This window comes from Xenia sp. Carnegie-2017, unplaced genomic scaffold (assembly GCF_021976095.1).
Source record: "Xenia sp. Carnegie-2017 unplaced genomic scaffold, XeniaSp_v1 HiC_scaffold_19, whole genome shotgun sequence".
In the NCBI taxonomy this organism is placed as follows: Eukaryota; Metazoa; Cnidaria; class Anthozoa; order Malacalcyonacea; family Xeniidae; genus Xenia; species Xenia sp. Carnegie-2017.
The window spans coordinates 8,725,305-8,744,486 of record NW_025813481.1 but is presented as its reverse complement, the minus strand read 5'-3'; the positions used below and the strand labels follow the sequence as shown (position 1 = coordinate 8,744,486).

The following is a 19,182-nucleotide window of genomic DNA, read 5'->3' as shown; positions in this document are numbered from 1 at the left end:
TTAAACAGATATATGAGTCAAAGTGAACATTTAATAAAATTTCCTTTCCACATCAAATTTCCTTTCCATTTTGAAGAGATAAGAATTCTGGTACAATATTTTATACACCATGAGCTAAATATTGTAATGGCGATTCTACTTTCATAATTGAATTCTTCATGCTGCTTTTTCTCTTTACTCATGTGCATTATAAATGCATATTTAAAACGTCACTAACTACTTTCGTCAAATTGCGATCAAAAACGTGCGACAAAGCCTATCAACTTATTGAATATACAAATAAACATCTCCACATAGTTCGAAAAGAAACAGCTTGAAAATTTCCTGTTTGTAAATAGCGAAAATCAATTCATCTTTCAGACTAGTTAAAGCTTTGACGTGCTGTCGTGCAGTATATCACCATTTATGCTTCGTGAAAAACAATCTATGAATGTAGGTCAAGCAATTGTCTGAGAAAAGTGTCTAAAAATTGTCTTTTAATTGTAAAATTGTACGAAAATATTCAAATGACGTCAAAACAGGCATATAGCAAAATACTCCCATATGTTAGGGTATCCATTTCATGACATCATGATATAAGAATTCGTTTCGTAGATATAAGAATTTACCTTCTGTGAATTCAAATCATTCTATTTTCTTCGCTCAGAGTTAAATTTCATTGGTTTTGCTTAACAGACGTATGTTCGCTAGTCTTGGAATTTTGGAAACATATTTATATACGAAACTAAAAGAGCGTAAGGTAAATGTGATTAACTTGTCATGAAAGGAGATTTTCTCCGCACTGGCTGCGTTTTTTCAGTCGATCATAATAACTATAATCACGAGTATATAGAAGAATAACTAGCAACGTCATTAAGTTTTCAAAACTAACATATTTTCACCCTACCACATATTTTCTACACAGATCAAGCATGTAGCAGCTATATGAAACAAGATAAAGATTCTTACATAATTGAAGTACTTAGAGTATCTGATGTGTTAAGAACGCGCATGATCGTTTAAGAATTTTTAGCGCAAGATCAAAAATAATGCTTTTATTTTTCTTCTGAAGTAGCTGCGAACCCCAAGAGAAACATGTCAACCAAATTCCCATCACATGCCAAATTAGCAACATTAGCGCTATCGCGAATCAAATTTGAAAATAGTAAATAGACAGCAGACGTATAAGAGGCGGACCGATGTATATATATTATGAAACATTATATTTTCCAGTGAAAAATTAGCAGCTAACTTTTCCTACAAATTTTCATTGTGCGTGTATGGCAAATTAAATTTAAACTTTATCAGCTCTCCTAACATGAAAAACGTTGACCCGGGAATGGAAAAAAAAGTCAGGAATTCAGTCTTAACGCTGAGAATTCAAAACACGATAGCATTTTTACAAATGGGAATCCACGTGTATTGAAACAGTGATGTCACAGAGGTTTTATGTTGATTGCATATGAAGTGCTACACTGCCAAACACAATCATATGCTACTAATAACATAGCTATATCTACAACTAAAAATGTAAAAATTGAATAAGAAAATCGTTTGTTTCATTCACTTTCGTCCCCCAAAAAAATCCTTTTCAGAAATTACAATTGTACTTTTAAATTTACGGGAAATTCTATTGATTTTGATAATGCTGACCACGCATGACGTAAAAACTTCAGCTTTGAGTTGAAGTGGCTACAAGGTAACTGTTAGCTATAAGATATTTTATATTGATCATATTAGTGTTTATTGAAACTGGGTAGCTATGCAGCGGGAAAATGGTTTTTCCTATAAGAGTTGCACGCAAGAGCCCATCGTATGCTTTTTTCTTATTTTGAGATTTTTCTTATTCTTAAGAGTGATACTATTGTATGTGGGCTAAGTAAGTATAATTACGATATGCACTGTTTTGGATATGTCTGCTATTCATATGTTTTCAGTATACGCCAAGTACAAAAAAAATAACTATAAAAACAAACAGTGGGCAAATAATTCAATAACCAACGGACTCATCTTGATTGTTGAGCAAAAAAATAATTAAAAAAATTGGCACTAATTGATTATAATCTGGTGAATTATGTGGTAGTGCGTAGATAAATAAAAAACTGTGTGATTCCTAACACCAAAATAAAGACGTTCCTTGTATCATTGCGATTGTAAGCGTTTCCAAAAATCTGCGTTGTGGCATTGGAAGTATTAACATGCTGTGAGATATTAGTGATTTCAAGCAAACGAACGTCCTTTGCAATTCGTAATTCGACTTTCCAGCATGGTCTCGTTAATTTCAACCAATGCCCTTACTTTGACTTAATTGGGTAAAATCAATGGCATTGACCTGTGTTTGCGAAACTCAGCATGCAGTGAGGGAAATTCAATGATAAAAAAAACACCTGCCTTTTTTATTTATGGCTATCTCAAGCACGAGATCGATTAAAAAATCGCTTCATGCTTGGGATTAACGAATATAGTTATAATAAACATGATAAATGTTGAAACATAAAAAAAACTCGATGATTATCAGCTCATCAAAATCAAGTCCCTAACTTATATCTATTATAACTCTTGACACACAAAGCCAAATGCGTGCAACACAATTTCTCGCAAATTTAACACATGAATCTGAATCAATTACACGCTGAGTGCAAATTAAAAAAAGATTGAAATATATCGTAGGGCAAACAGACAAATATCTACAGAATGTAATATATAATATGATATACATTTATTAGTTTACGTCCATGTCAATAATGACAGCTTTTCATCGCGCTTACGTTGGAAATGTTTTTCCAGAAATGTAAACAAGCAGTATTGAGCATGTGCGATCATTTTTTCATAAAATTCTTAAATATGTTTTAATTATATAGCGATACATTAATAAAACTTTAGAATATTCATTTGGACGAATGGAAAATCATTTACATTTGTGAAATTTCAATTATCCTAATTGATGACTTAAGATAAAAGGTGAAATTCAATAAGATTTTAAAAAAATTCAATAAGCATAACTAAATATTCAACACGTAAAAAAGAATTGTTATATATTCTTTTTTTCGTAATGAATGTGTAGTGATGACTGATGAATTTTTTGTAATGTTATTGAAAATCATCTTTTATCTTCATTGATAAATTAATATAATTGAATCAAATGAATATTCCAAGTTTTATAGATATACTGCATTGTGTTATTGAATATTTAATTTTGTTTAATGCAGGGCAACAAACATACGCTATTAAATGTATCTTGAATGTTCGATCAGAGGGCAAAACTTGGATTTCACTTTTTTAACTAACGTTTTTGAATTTAACGAGACGAGATCATTGATTTATTATCTTTCCCTCATCTCAAACTCAAAGCTCTTGAAACTTTCATTGTAACTAGAATAATTTTGTTGATGATACCCCCACATGCGGCCTGCAGGTTCTGTAATTCCTTCTCCCAATAAAAACTTTGATAGCTAAAACTTTTATAAATATAAGGATAGACCACTGACAAGTAGTCTGCCGAAATGCATAGTGTCTTCAGCTTTAAAAACAGTTTTTTTAGAATTGTAGGGCTAGTTGGCATTTGCTCTTTTTAAAACAATTATAAAGATATAATACATGAGTGTTGCGAAGTCAAAGCTGTCGTAATTGAAGTTAAAAGGTTTGTTTAAAGGTAATGTGTACTTACGTCAAAAAAATTCTTAGCCATTCAATGTTTTTTGCTCTTTCGATGTTAAAACAACAAGCCAAAAATCCCAGTCCGTCTAAAAAAGTAAATGATAACTTTATGTAACCAACTGTACAATATATATTGGCATTGTACGAGTCAAAATTCAGGTTGACTTCGCCAATACTTATATTATATTTGATGATTAGATTACGAGTTCGAGATATCTATGTTGATAAGAGCAAATCTAATTGTTTTAGTAGAATCATACTAATATCTATAAAGAAAAGTGTTTCTTTACTTTTCCTTTAATTTTTTTATGTATTGTTGCTTTGACAGTTAGCTTAGTTTATATATAAAAGAAAACGACTCTTGCTCAATGCATGTTCCATTAATTTAATTTAATTTTTGTTTATTCCACAATGATGTATCTTTAGGTTGTAATTAGTGGCAACTTTAGTCTTCTCTCGATTTGCTTTCAGAAGTAAACAATTAAGTTTATCGTCAGAAATTTAAGTGAAACGCGAGACGGCAGGTCGGCAGCCATGTTTTTTGACAATGTTATTTTGCACATGAATATGCAAATAAAATTATTGACAATGTTATTTTGTTAAATGAAGATATGATCTTCGCACTTTGCTGGACAATTTAAGCAATCGTCTCAGGACCTGAAAAAATCAGGTGACTCAACGGGATTCGAACCCATGACCTCTGCGGTGCCGGTGCAGTGCTCTGACCTACTGAGCTATGAAGTCACACAGTGGTGAGTAGGTCAATATTGTTGGGCTCAAGTACGATTGCTTAAATTGTCCAGAAAAGTGCGAAGATCATATCTTCATTTAATTTCAAATACCGCACTTCATAAAACATTCAATGTTATTTTGTATTGGATCATTTTTTAATGCCGTGAACGTAAAGTCCACGTACATTAGGAATCTAAGACATGTTTAACGTTTTATTATCTGAAGCACGTGTATTAGTTTAGTCTAAAGAATTGCAATTCACAGAATAGTTTTAAGCTTAGCTTGTGTTAAGAAATATGGCTGCCAAAGTAATGAGGGTAAATTGGCTATATTATCAATTTTCCACGACATTTTCGTGACACGAGCTTTATTCTTTCTTAATCAGTACTGAAATGACGGATCACAACGACACAAACAGTCAGCAGCAGACCAATAACACAAATGATGCGGACGAGGATCTTAACTATTTGTTCATCACACAAATTGTTTTCTACTGCGCTATCAGTGCGGTTGGCACCTTTGCAAACGTGATCATTTTGATTGGACTCTTGCGTGGAAGACTAAGATCAAGCGAATGCTTCATCATGAATCTTGCAATAGCCGACTTATTAGTTTGCGCTGTTGGTATACCGCTGGACATATATCAGCATTACTCGAAATGGTGGCCGTACGGCAAAGTTCTTTGTCACGTGATCTATCCCCTGCAAACGTCTCTCATCCTTATATCAATTCTGACCTTGATGGGAATGAGTATCGAGAGACACAGGGCAATATGCAGCCCACTGAAGCGAAGGTGAGACTTTTCTTTACTTTTGACAAAATTCATAAATTCCATCAATATAAATATACATACAAGTTTAAAGATTTGTAATCCAGGCATATTTAATGTAAAAATATGAAAGTTACTCCGGATTGATATAAAATTATTTTATTGAGCTTTCGACTCGGTGCTTCGAGCCTTCATCAGAAAGATATAGAAGTTATATACAATTCTTTTATTTGTAGACGCTTAGAGCGTCTAATTGGATTAGCGGGTGGATTAATATAATTGGATGATGTGAAATGCGTTGTCTTGGGTTTTGGTGTACCGTGCAAATGATTGGTTTTAATATTATTGGAGTGTGTTGTTCAGTTCTTTGGAGAGTACATGTTTAATGCTTTCTGCGATAAGTTTTCACAGCAGACACTGATTTCAAAATATAGAATGAAACCTACTCCGATATGGAACAATATCTTACAAACTGAAGATGTGAGTTACATAAAAAAAACAAAACGAAATGATTCAATTGGTGGTATTTCAACTCTGTATCAGAATCATTGTCAAATATCACCGATGATCTTTCTCGTCTATTTCATACCTTTAGTTTCAAAGACGTCTTTGTTTATTGGAGTATGTTTCATCCTATATTTCACAATATTTCACATTTACTGTGAAAGCAAAAAAAGCCAAATCTGAAAATCGAGTGTATATGGTTACGTCTCAGCTTTTTTTGTTGAATAAAAATGTTATCCTTTTTTAACCATTAGACTATCCAAAAAAAGTATCCTTGCAAGCATAGTCGTTATCTGGTTGGTAGCAGCCGCTACCGTCACTCCTTTTGGCAATGCATTAAAATACTCATCTGTACCCGAAGAAGAATGCCTTGAAGACTGGTCTGAACGTGACGCCAAATATTACACACTGACACTGTTTACTATGGATTATTGCATACCGCTGACCATTATTGCATACTGTTACGGAAGAGCTGGTTATGTTTTGCGTACACAATTTCAACAATTTAGCAAAAACAAAACAACATCGTCAAAACAACCGATTGCAACCATGAAGAGACTGAATCAGAGTAAGAAAATCATAAAAGTAAGTCACTAAAGATTGTTAGACTGTAATCCATTCAAGCTTCTCAGTTTTTTGTAACATGTTTCTTCAATCGGCTTTCAGCAGAGTTTGTAGCAAATTTCTCCTTTGCACGTTAGCACAAAGCAGTTATGCGTCCGCCGGTTCTCTATGGGACTGTATACTATCTAAAGCTAGCGCGCAGTCAAACATAATTCTCAAAATGTCATCAATTTTAATTTCTAGTCAAAGTTATACATCAATTCCAATTCATGCTCCTTACTCGTTCACAGGCATCAACAAAAGACAATTCCGTTTTAATTTGTTCCTTCTGCTTGCAGATCTGCTTGCACTGGTGTTTTGTAAGCCTGGCCTTGATGCCTTCTACAAATCATACAATTACCAATCACCCTTTTCACAATCTGTCTACCTCGAGGCACCCAAAATTTGCTGCGTAGCTGAGCTAAAGTCGCTCTCACCCCACTATGGTGAACCTTCCTATGGCAATCTTTAATGATTAATTCTGTTAAGTGGTGATTCTTAGGTAATAAAATTGGTTCCCTCGCTTCTAACTCTAACTCTGAATTGCCAAGTCTACCCTTACATCTAATCATTCCATTAGGCTCCACTATGTTCAATTGTCTGACTATTTGCTTATAATCACTACGTTTCCTTACTTCTCTCTGAGCCCATTTTATCAACACTTGCTCTGCTATCACCAGCTCTGATACTCTCAATGCTCCCGTATTCCCTGCCTTATGCTTAACTTTTGCCTTCAAATTGTCTACAAACCGTTGAACAAATGCCATGACCCTTACAAGTCTTTCTATATCACTAAAATCACCAAACTTCACTGCACTCTCTACTACCTGTGTTGCAGCTAATGCAGTCCTTTTTACCTCAGCAAGACTTTCCTCTGTATCATTAACCTCTTTTGCCCTTGGCTATTTGCACTGTGGAACTGACAACCACCTTGGTCCTTTCCACCAAAGCTCACTTCCCTTTAATTGCGAGGCTGCAACTCCCCTAGAACCTAAGTCAACTGGGTTCTCTACACCTGGGCAATGTCTCCAATCATCCTTTCTGCTCAATTTTAAAATTTCGTTAACTCTATGGCGTACAAATTGTTTCCATTCTCCCTTATTACTGATCCAGCACAATGCAGTCATACTGTCTAACCAATAGTATGTTCCTATAAACTCTACGTATCCTCCCAACGCTGACTTCACTGTGTCCATTAACATTGCCAGTATCCTAGCCGACATAAGTTCTAATCTGGGAATGGTCTGCAATTTCAATGGTGCTATCCTCGTTTTCGCAGTAAGTAATTACTACATGATAAGCCCCATTTAGTTCTGTTACAATACATATTACCGCACAGTATTCCTTCAGGCTGGCATCTGCATACCCATGCAAGTAACACTTTGTCTCACCAATCAAACTACCATAAACACATCTCGTCACTACTAAGTCCCTTACTTGCTCTAACTCTTCTATCCACACCTCCCACCGTTTCCTCCTGTCACCATCCAACTCTTTATCCCATTCAATGTTCTCAATACACAACTCCTGAAACAATAACTTAACACAAACTATGATTGGGCTTACAATACCCAACGGGTCAAATAACCCTGCAAGTACACTTAGTATGTTTCGCTTACTAGGAACGAGTGCTTTTGCTCTTTCAGCCAATTTCACAAATCGATCTGATTTACACACCCATCCCTATCCCAGTACCTTCTCAAAACTTCCACTACTATTTTCCCCAACAAATGCTTTTGCGTAAATTTGATCATCAACCACATTCTTCATAACTACATCTACCTTTCTCCCTTCTAAATTGCCTTCTTCTCTCCTTTCTATTTCTTTAAGAACACTCTCCTCATTACTGAGCCACTTCCTAAGCTTAAATCCCCCTGCAGCCATTCGCTTACTTGCTGTCTCATATAACATGATTGCTTCTTTCCTCGATTGATCACCTGACACAAGGTCATCTACATAAAAGCTGTCTCTGAGTTTCCTAACAAATTCTCGAAATACTTCCATGAATGAGTCTAAATGATACTGTAGCGTTGCATTCAACAAAAATGGAGAGCAATTAACCCCAAACACTACTCTACAAAACCGGTATTCCACAGGTCTTACCCTTTGACTATTCACATAATCTACCCATAAAAATCTTAGGCAATCCCTGTCCAAAGTGTCAACTGCAATGTTCAAAAATGCTTTTTCAATGTCTGCCACTAACGCAACTCTTTTCTCCCTAAACCTTATCAAAATGTGAAATAACAATGGCGCTAATTTGGGTCCCACATGCAAACAGTCATTAAGCGAGGAATCGTTTGGTGACTCTTTACATGACGCATCATAAACAACTCGTACCTTGGTTGTCTTCGCATCTTTACGAGCAACTGCATGAAGTGGTAGGTAATGTATTTTATCAGTTCGCTCTACTTCTATGACTGGTTCTATAACACCGCTACTCAACTGATCCTTGATTGTCTTGTCATACTCATCCAAAATGTCTGGTTCTTTCTTCAGCCGGACTAACTGACCTTTTAATCTTTTTAAGCTTACATTAAAATTTGTAGAATCTAATCTTTGTCCTTCCTTCCAAGGCAATTCAACACTGTATCTTTTACCATTAAACACAATAAAATCCTTCAAAGACTCGTGAATCTCGTCCTCTTTAACTATTCCTATAGTTTCAAAATCCCACAAGCGATTGGCATTCATATCCAAATTTAAATTGCTAGAGCTTTCATGAGCAATGAAGTTTACTTGAGTGTGCAAGTTATCTAAATCGTTTCTAGCTTTCATGGGCCCGGACAACACCCAACCTAATTTAGTAGACACAGCCACCGGTTCATCTACCTGTCCCCGAACAACATTTCCTTCCTGAAACCACCAAAGATAATCAGCTCCGACCAATACCTCAATTTCCAAAACATCCTTATCCTTGCAAACATCTGAAAACCACAGACCTTTTAAATGAGAATAATCCCTTTTTCTCAACTTTACATGTTCATTTCTAAGTTGAGATATACAGTCTACACTGTATGCTTTAATATTCACACTCTCTCCCCCCGTAACTGAAGTCAACTCTAATTGAAACACTTCTCGTAATTTACCTTCAGCCTTCTCTTGACCAAATGATTTGATTTCTACCCATTCCTTTCTAATAGACTGAATACCTGCTCTCTGTATTATCTTTCTTTTCACAAATGACTTGTGACTTCCTGAATCAAATAAAACTCTGACTCTGTTAGAGTCCCTTATGTCCCTTATGTCCCTTAATAAAAGCCTGTGCTGTCTGTAATGCTACCCTACAATGAGATCCCAAAATAGAATGGTTGGTTTGAACATCGCCTGAAAGAATCCCATTGGCTTCACAAATTGACCTATGGTGTGCCTTCCCACATATATTATTACTATTACAATTTTTACTGACATGTCCTTTCTTCAAGCAAATAAAACATCTTCCGTACTTACGAATCAGCTGTTTTCTCTCATTTACATTAATGACTTTCTTATATTCCTCCGGTCTGTGTTCCCCGAGACAATAAACGCAGTTTCGTGCTGCTTTATCGTTTGTTGACCCCTCGTTGCGACCTTCGTGTTTTGCGTGAAGCGCTGACGCCGACCCGATTTGTCTATAATGTCTCGATCTTTCTCGTAGTTTCTCCCCGTCATTTCCCTTGCTCCTTTCTCCGATCGGCTTGTGAGCTTCTCGATGCTCTAACTCTTTAAGAATCGCATTCAACGCATCTTTCATTGACCACTCAGCAAAATCGTGGCCTCTTGTAATCGTGAATCGAAAGGCGTCCGGTAACTTCGCAATAACTTCTGGTACTACGATTGCTGAATACGCGGCTTCGTCAACTCCTAGGGCCTTTAGCCCACGGTAGTTCGTCTCGCAGGTGTCGTATAACCGTAGCTTGTCGATATCTCCTTCGTCCCTTATGGATTTAACATTCATCAGCTCCTGGATGTGTGCTTTCTGGATCACGTTCTTTTTGCCGTATCTACCTTTCAATAATTCTACTGCTTCGCGATAGTTCGCCGAAGTTAACGCAAATCCCGATATTGTCGATTTTGCGGGTTCGAGTAAAAGACTCCTCAAGTACGCAAACTTGTCTACGTCCGCCAATCTATCATTGCTATTCACCGCACTGTCGAACGAATCCCAAAACTCTTGCCATTCCTGTAACCATCCGCTAAATTTCTTTACTTCCAGCTTTGGGAGTTTTGCTCGAATAACTCTTTGCGTCTCTTTACTCGAACTGCTATTCAATGTGTCATTCAATGCCCTTGTTGCCGTTTCAACTGGAGGAATTGACTCGTTGATGATATCGTTTGAATCCAAAATTAGTCTCCCGAATTCCGCTCGTATCTCATCCGCATCTTCTATTTCTTTACCCAGTTCTTCTTCCACATTTTCTTCGATTATTTCGTCAGGAGTTCGATAACCGTTTCATCAAAGACTTTCAATGTTGCAATTTTATCATTTAACCCGACTCGTAAATGTTTCAATTCATTTCTATCGATCTCACCGTCTGTTCCTCTTATTTTGTCTTTCAATTTACTGGCGATTTTTCTCGCCGATCCCCTATGTCCTGAGCGCACTCATTTCTTTTTCATTAATTCTTCCATTGTTCTTTCCAACTACCGAACTTGAATTTTCCAAATAAAAGATCCGGCTCGAAGGACCACGTGTAGCAAATTTCTCCTTTGCACGTCAGCACAAAGCAGTTATGCGTCCGCCGGTTCTCTATGGGACTGTATACTATCTAAAGCTAGCGCGCAGTCAAACACAATTCTCAAAATGTCATCAATTTTAATTTCTTGACAAAGTTATACATGAATTCCAATTCATGCTCCTTACTCGTTCACAGGCATCAACAAAAGACAATGCCGTCTTAATTTGTCCCTTCTCAAATACTCAATAATCATAAGTTCCTTTTTCCGCTTGAACGATAAGTTCCTAGTCTCAAATAGCAATCATAATTTATTTACATAATTTCCGACAGAGTTCAGTTAACAGTGTCGAGGTTAGGGTTGAGGAGAAGTAGAGGATGGTGTGTTAGTTAGCACAATATACAGTGTAAGTTTTAGTGTGAATGTAACCTGGCCTATTTTAGATTTGTTCTGCTACTGCTTCGTTTGATATTGCTATAATTTCTTCCAGTTTGGGGTTAATGTTACAAAATTTCCTCTTAACCGACGTCTTGCATGCATGTTTAGTTTGGTTGTGATTCAAATTCGCTTATAATAAACAGCTTATAGTTTGCTTCAGTTGGTGTCCGGATATTTTAATTTATCGATACTCGATAAAACCATTTTGGTATTTTCACGAGACTTCAGTCTAGCAGGAGTCTTGCAGGCTGCGTGGTTTGTGCGGGAAATTTTAATGGAAAAAATATAAACAACACGCCATTAAAATCAATGAACGAAATCGAAAACATATTTACTTGCTTTTATTAAGTTATAAAAACATTTGTGAAAGTTTGGGAGAAACGAGAAATTGCTTGGAACGCGTGTTTATATAACTGCATAGAAACACGGAAGATGTTGTCAATTTGATAAAATTCTGTATCAGTCCTTGTAAGCGATATTCGACTTGGTGCTGTAAGCTTTGTTTCTGGTGTGCCATAAGAGACGGCTTGCATATGCATAAATTTAAAGGTGTGTTATCATGCAATGTGTGTTCTGGAAAGGTGTGTCTGAAAAGGTAGTGTTATAAAGAAAACTATGTTTTATAAAGGTGTGTTGTTTTTTTTATTGCAAGCTGTGTTTTGCAAAGGTATGTTTAAGCGAATGGTGTGCTGCAAAAAGGTGTGCTATGGACTCATATTTATTAAGTGTGTTAGCAGGAAAGGTGTGCTAAATTGATTAGATGCACTATAGTAGCAAGCCTTCATGAAAAAAACGTGCTGTTAAAAAGGTGTGTTAATTAAAGGTGCGTTATGTAACATACCATGGTGTGCTACACAGCTCGCCATGGTGTGCTAAGTAACACACCAAGGTGTTCTGAAAAATAATTCATTTTACTTTTGACACACCTTGCCTGTTTCAAAACACATAAGGTGTGCTTTGAGTACACCTTTTCGTGTTGTTTAGCGCAATTTCATTTCTTTCCCTTCATTCTGAAATACTGCATATGTATCTTTACAATTTCACTTGTTGTTCTTATTGAATCTCTTCTAGATATTCAGTACAGCAGTGTTAATTTTCGTGATTTGTGTTTTGCCTGGTGACTGTTACTGGATGTGGCTTTCGTTCCGTGGATATTCGAAACATCCGTACGACGATCATTTAGGAGCCTTTTCAACCATCATGCTATACGCAAACTCTGCTATTAACCCATTTATATTTGGTGCAATGCAAATGATATGTAAACAAAATCTAAAGTTGAGACTTGGCAACCAGCATACGAACACAAGCGTACTGTCCAGAAGCAAAGATAACTGTAGTTCAGTGAGAGCAAGAACTGGATCATTTCATCAAAATACATTCTCGCTAAAGTCAATTCGCAGGAAAGTGCGATACACAAGTTTGAATTGCATCACAAAACAAAATCAACCAAAGGACAACTTGGAAGAAACAAAGCATTTGCAAAATGGGTATAGTCGCAATGGCACAAAGGAAGAGTACCAAGGTATCAACGTCACGAAAATGCCGTGCATCAAGGAATGTCCCAACTCGAATAGCATTAAATGTGACACCAAAAATTTAAATCAATGTGAACATACGGAAAAAAAAGATCCAAACAATAATACTGGAAACACAAGAAGTCAGTTTATTTCTCAAAGTACGCATAATACACAATGTTTTCCTAAAGTTGAAGAAAAGAAGAATGTGAGCGAACACAATATTCACACAATAAGAGCAACACGTGAAGTCAAGGAAGAGAAAAGTAACAAGGAAAAAAGACTAGGTAGGGTTGCAACATCAGCCGTGAACATGATATGTCCAAAAAGTATCAAACCTGACAGACCACGTGGTACGTCAGTTTTTGTTTGTGAAGGTTTCGATCACAATAAGTGCAGTAAAGAATTTAATGAATCGAAATATTTGCATGAAACCGATTTGTAGTGTAAGCTTTTCGATCAAATACATTATTAATAAGTGTAGTATATTCTGTATTGATCATGAACGCTACATCGACATTATATATTAATGTCGATCATTAAAATTAATGGTGAGGTCGATCAATATCATTTCAATGATTTCCTGGGTGGTTTTCCATGTATTTTTCCATGGATTACAAAACAACGGGATGCTGCTTTTAATTTCTTTTGTTTTTATAACGACCACTGTAAGCGATATATTTTTTGTATTATACATAAGTTATTAAACTGATTTTCCTGTTCATTCATATAAATTTTAAATGACCTTCAAGTAAATAGTTTGATTTCATGGAAAGTCAAAAAGCCAAACCCTATTCCTGAAAATATGTTTGACTTCGCTTCAAGCCTTCAACTCGTAGTTATCATAAGAATTGAACGAGACTTCATGTTGTCGTTGGTCAACAAGCTTATGTGTTATCCCGAGGTTTAAAGTATCACCTGCAGGTGTATGTAGCCATTAAATAGAATGCTCTTGACTTATACCCATGTAACAGGCGTTGTATGATAAAATGACAAACAATTTAGAGAATGAAAATTTTTTCGTATTTTGATTTGATGTTGATCATAGATAGTAGTGCATGAACTTTTCTATCGAAAACAGTAATAAAAGCGGCTAGCTACATTGACACAAGTGTTGAATTATTAAAATTCATATGTTTCGACCACATTTTCGTAACGTTATTGTTCGAGACGTCAATGTTATTAATTTAATTACAACGATTTCCTTCTAATTAAGAATACACGCTCATGTAATTTTTAAAAGATGAAATGAAACGCGAGAAAATATTTGCAAGATTTTAATGTAGCTGGTTCATAACAAAAGCAGTTTTCTATTTCAGCATGTCAATTTTTTTGTGACAGAGGATTGCATCACCTTTCATTTTGTTAATCAGGTAAGAAAACAGTTTCTATATCTGTAGATGATTGTCGCAAACTTTCGCAGAAGTTTTCATTATAATAGTAACAATTCACCATTAACATAGACAATTGGTTAGCACTACGGAGATGCACAGCAAATTCGACATCTATATTCAATGTATTGATTTTTTTATAATGAAAAACCACGATGTATTGCAATAATGTTATGGAAGGAAATATAAATATAGATGGAGAAAAACTACCAAGAATCGAATGCATTTTTAGACAGTAAATCGTTCTCTGAAAAATAGTACTTTGACAGGCAGGAATTCAGCAAGAGTAGAGAAAAATGCTCGAAACACGAGCCAAAGGGGAGTGTTTTGCACCGCTTTTCTATTCGAGTGACGAGCGACATTTCCAAGTGTTTGGAACAGGCTAAACACTTGAAAATAAAATTCTCCCTCAAGCAAGCGAAGCTGTAAAATTTTGTGAATAACGAACTCAAAAACAACAAAACATAGGCTTACAGCGAGGTTATCGAGTTTAAATGCTTAGAAAAATCACTGATGTTGATTTAAATTCACATTCACATTGCCAGAAATGCATTCCAAGTTCATTAGATAAAAAATCGTTATTTTCAGGCATGTTGAAAATTCCCACTACAGCTATTGATCTGATCTAAACACGGGCATCGATCAATCAGAACAAGCATTTAGAATATGTTATTTTATGATAATTCCCAATGGCAATACACAATTGACACCCACACATTACAACTAAAAACATCACACCTAAATCCCACATCACAACTAAAAACATTACACTTCACACTAATTCACAATAACAATGCACAATTGACACCCACATATTTCCAGTACACACAATACAATGACGTAAGAGCCAGATGACAAATACGGTTAACCTTACGTTTACTCCTCATTTGACTCTGAAGATGATTACCGCTAAGGTTGTCGAAACGTCAGTCAACAACAACAAAAACAGTCCTTCTGAGGACTATACCAACCTGAACGATCTATATTTACAAGCATGCATATTATATCTATAAAATATCATCATATGAAGTACAATGATGTATTGTTTCCTCGTTGTAGCAATTCCTAAATTTATATTTAAGCAATATTCGCAAGTATAAGTAATGGCAATTCTAAAGACGTTAATTGGTTGCCACATTCGTCATGATCTTTAATATTTTTGGTATGTGGTATTGGGTATTTATAGAGCACTATAAATAAATGTACAGACTGTGCAAAAAAGAATGGATTTTAACAGACACTTAAAAAGAACAAATAAGAAAGCGTTATCATTGTTCAGTTTGAATTTTGTAGCAAAGAATTTCTTCAGAGCTCAGATCGACTTGAACTACTCCAAGTAAGAAGCAGGTGTTATATCTTATGTGTTGTTATCATTTTTTATTATTTTTATGGATATTTTTAGTCTTATTCTCTTTTTATGCACGCTGTGATAAGGAACTGAAAGTATCCAAAACTGACTTGAGGGTCATCATGCATTCCTTACATTTTTTCTTGGATTGTACCCAACAACCTTCAAGAAATTATCATTTGTATTTGATCACCAACATGGCGGCCGTGTCGTAACCATATGTATAATGAACGAGATAGCGCATTGCAATATGGCGCCCAATCAAAGTTGAAGCCAAAGTAATCGGGTGCCCTATAGACCCATTGCATGTGACGTCACAATCCCGGTGACGTAACATCTGGAGGATAAGCAAACGCGACATGTGAATAACAAAGCAATATTATTGTCAAGGATGGTTAACTTCAGCGCAATTTATGGCTGTTCGAAGCGTGCTGATAGGGATAAGGAATTAAGTTTTTATCGGATACCAGCTGTGAAAACCAATGCAAGCAAAATATTGCACGATTTACACAAGGAACGTCGTTCTTTGTGGCTTCGAAGAATTCGTCGGGCAGACATTGATGATTCTAAATGCACGTATTTACGAGTGTGTAGCCTTCATTTTGTTACTGGTAAGCCAATGAGTTGAAAAAAGCTTTGTTGTGTTCGTTTGTGTCATTTTATACCATTTATTGTTTTGTTTACAATGACAAGGAAGCCATCGGCTTTAACGGACCAAACTAATCAAGACTGGGCTCCATCTCAAAACCTTGGACATACATATGTGGAAAAAGTTGACGTCGATCGCTATGCTCGTACTTCGGAAAGAAATGAAAAACGAAAAAAAGTGAATCCGTTGAAACAGTACTGTCAGCAGTGACCCAATCGACCTTGACAACCCATCTTGTAGACGAAGAACACGGAGTCATAATCAGCCACATCTGCTTCATTGTCAGAATCAGAATCGAACACCAAATATTCACAAAGAGAACTGAGTTTGGATAAAATAACTGCAATTAAAAGCGAGATAAATCGCTTGACCTAAGAAAATCTTGAGTTAAAAAACAAGATAAGTGACATGACGCTTGACGAGAAATCTTTCTTAAATGATGACGAAAAAGTCCTCTTTTACACTGGTCTGCCAAATTGGAAGATCTTGTCAGCAACACTGGAACTGGTACGCCCCTACCTTATGCATTCTCCCAAATGCTCTTTGTCACCATTTAGGCAGTTGCTTTTAACAGTTATGAAACTGTACTTTAATTTAACTGGTGTGGATTTGGCTTATCGATTTGGAAACATCAACAAGGGAACTGTATCAAGAATTTTCTTACAAGTAATTGTTCTTTATAATTGATTAAGCCCTCTCATTTTATGGCCTGATAGGGAAGCCTTAAGAAAGACCTTGCCCATGGATTTTAGAAACTGACTGCTTTGAGATTTTTTTAGATTGTGCATTAAATCCTCTTGTGAGGGCACAAACTTACTCATCCTACAAGCACCACAACACGATTAAGTACTTAAATGCTGTCACTCCCCCAGTGTACAGTAAGCTCAGTTTCCAATGGCTGGGAGAAAGAGTCAGTGACAAACATTTGACTGAGAACAGTGGTCTCCTTGATAAGCTCTTACCTGGAGATGTAATCTTAGTTGATAAAGGCTTTGATATCCAGGAGTCAGTTGGTTTGTACTGTGCAACTATCAAGATGCCAGCTTTTACTAAGGGTAAAAAACAGCTCAGTGGCATTGAAGTTGAGCAAACCAGAAGAATTGCTAATGTGAGGATTCATGTGAAAAGAGTGATTGGAAACATTAGAAAGAAATATACACTTCTGAGTTCAACTCAGCCAATTGATTTTGTCAATTCTAAAGAAAATGAGCCCACTACGATAGACAAAATAGTTACTGTTAGCTGTGCACTAATTAACATTTGTGATTCTGTCTTACCTTATGACTAAATAATATCTTTTAAAAGATTTTGCATGCATACACTTAAAATTGTACTAATAATATTTATAAGACATTTGATTCATTATATTTCATTTATTCAATTTTTTGGGTCTTCAGTACCATTTTCCAGTTAACTCTGGAAGGAGTCTCCTCAACACAAATTTCTTTGCTGCCTCTATCTTCCTTTCTAGAAATTCGTTATTTTGCAAGATTCGTTCAACAAACAAGTCTTTCTCTGTCCACACAACAAAATCACAGTAGCTCAAACCTGTGCATGACAACTGAGCCATAACCTAAAAAAGTGAATTTCTATGCATTAAGCTTGCTAAAGGAATTTATGAAAACAAGTCTTTTTCTATCCATACAACAAAATCACATTAGTTGAAACCAGTGCATGACAACTGAGCAATAACTTAAGAAAGTGAATTGCTATACATTAAGCTTGTTAAATGAAATTAGAATAATTTACAAATGTACTTGATAGTAATACGCATGAATTCTTTTAAGTTGTTTTGTGCCTTCACTTTTTACTTCAATGCAAAACAACCTTTCACCTGTTGAAGTTTCAACTGTCTCATCTTTATGGCAAAATGGACACTATCAAAACAAAATCAACAGGTGATGTAATTATTATGTTGACCTTTTCCCCATGAAACATAGACACAATGAATAACAAACCTTTATTTCCCAAATCCCATTGCCACAACATTGGCAAGAGACAAGCCCATCTTGAGAAGCACCAAGAGATTCATGGGTCAAATGAATCCAGAATCCACTGTTTGTTACTGAAACATTTTCATGGTTTGTGTTTACCCATTTCCGATATTTGTCTCTTGCCACCTCTTCATGTTGACAACCCCATCTTGTTGCTGCAGTTGAAAATTTCTTCAGCTCTGGATAGCAAATGCTTGTGATCAGACTCTTGGAAGGTGAATCTCTGTTGGTGCGACAAGCTGCTTTGAGCTATAAGCAAGCAATGATCGTCATATTTTTTCACCAACACTTCACGCACCCATCCATTCACAAAATTTTGATAACTATCAAGACTCTTACAGTTTTTAACTGCTATTTCGTGTACGCACTGACCGAAAATAATAAATACATGCCAACATGAATGTAGCTGACAGCAGGCCACAGATCGATATCGTCGAGCCATTGATTTTTTGGTATTTCGTACGGATCATCTCCATTGCAATGTCCTAATTTAATTTTGTAACGCGCTTTACTATCCTTACACTGAATATTTTCTATATATCCAGGCAAAAAACCTTTTTTTGACCTAGAAAGCGCTGACTTTATGTTACTAGCCATATTAACATATATAAAGCGTGCACAAGTGCTTGTCCTCCAGATGCTCCCCCAGCAACAGTTGCTAAGCGTGCGTGACGTCACTGCAAAGGGTCTATTGTTATCACCCGATTACTAGGTACCATTTGAGGAGTAAAAACAAACTTTGCTATAAAACGGGAGCTTTGATGACGACGTATTTCTGTTATTTTGGAACTCAAAGCCATGTATAAACCTAGCATATTTTGTGGGAATATGATTTTGATGGATATCATGATTACTTTTTCGTATTAAGTGGGACCTTCCAATATGGCGGTTCTAGCTTCACAGAAATAGCGCAGTGCGTTATCAAGTATAGTTTCAGATAAGTGGTCG

The 19,182-nt window shown here is 35.9% G+C and overlaps 3 protein-coding genes and 1 long non-coding RNA gene across 6 annotated transcripts in view; 2 read left to right on the top strand and 2 right to left on the bottom strand.

Moving 5' to 3' along the window:
- Positions 1-19,182, bottom strand: part of LOC124438077 — a 36,753-nt gene that overhangs the window by 647 nt on the left and 16,924 nt on the right. For 2 of the 3 annotated variants that reach the window (XR_006945963.1, XR_006945964.1), the window contains exon 3: positions 3,647-3,722. Coding sequence is in view for 1 of the 3 variants with exons in the window: in XM_046988069.1 (XP_046844025.1) it covers positions 3,647-3,722; positions 9,695-10,181 (563 nt within the window). In the remaining 2 variants the exon portion in view is untranslated. Of the gene's footprint in view, positions 1-3,646; positions 3,723-9,694; positions 11,152-19,182 lie in introns of those variants that run through there. The other variant, XM_046988069.1, reaches the window with a different exon arrangement.
- Positions 641-13,576, top strand: LOC124438073 (neuropeptide FF receptor 2-like). The gene is made up of 4 exons (XM_046988064.1): positions 641-739; positions 4,754-5,161; positions 5,896-6,226; positions 12,410-13,576. The coding sequence occupies exons 2-4, from the start codon at positions 4,761-4,763 to the stop codon at positions 13,295-13,297; spliced, it is 1,620 nt and encodes a 539-aa protein (XP_046844020.1). The 5' UTR covers positions 641-739; positions 4,754-4,760; the 3' UTR covers positions 13,298-13,576.
- The window catches only part of LOC124438076 (neuropeptide FF receptor 2-like), a 27,804-nt gene continuing 14,128 nt past the window's right edge, over positions 5,507-19,182 (top strand). The window contains exons 1-2 of the mRNA XM_046988067.1: positions 5,507-5,517; positions 13,901-14,225. The gene's annotated coding sequence lies outside the window, so the exon portion shown is untranslated. The remainder of the gene's footprint in view (positions 5,518-13,900; positions 14,226-19,182) is intronic.
- LOC124438079 lies at positions 17,547-18,879 on the bottom strand. Its single transcript, XR_006945966.1, has 3 exons — positions 18,199-18,879; positions 18,075-18,117; positions 17,547-17,813 (listed from the first exon to the last, which is right to left on the bottom strand). It is a non-coding gene; the product is annotated as an uncharacterized LOC124438079 (long non-coding RNA).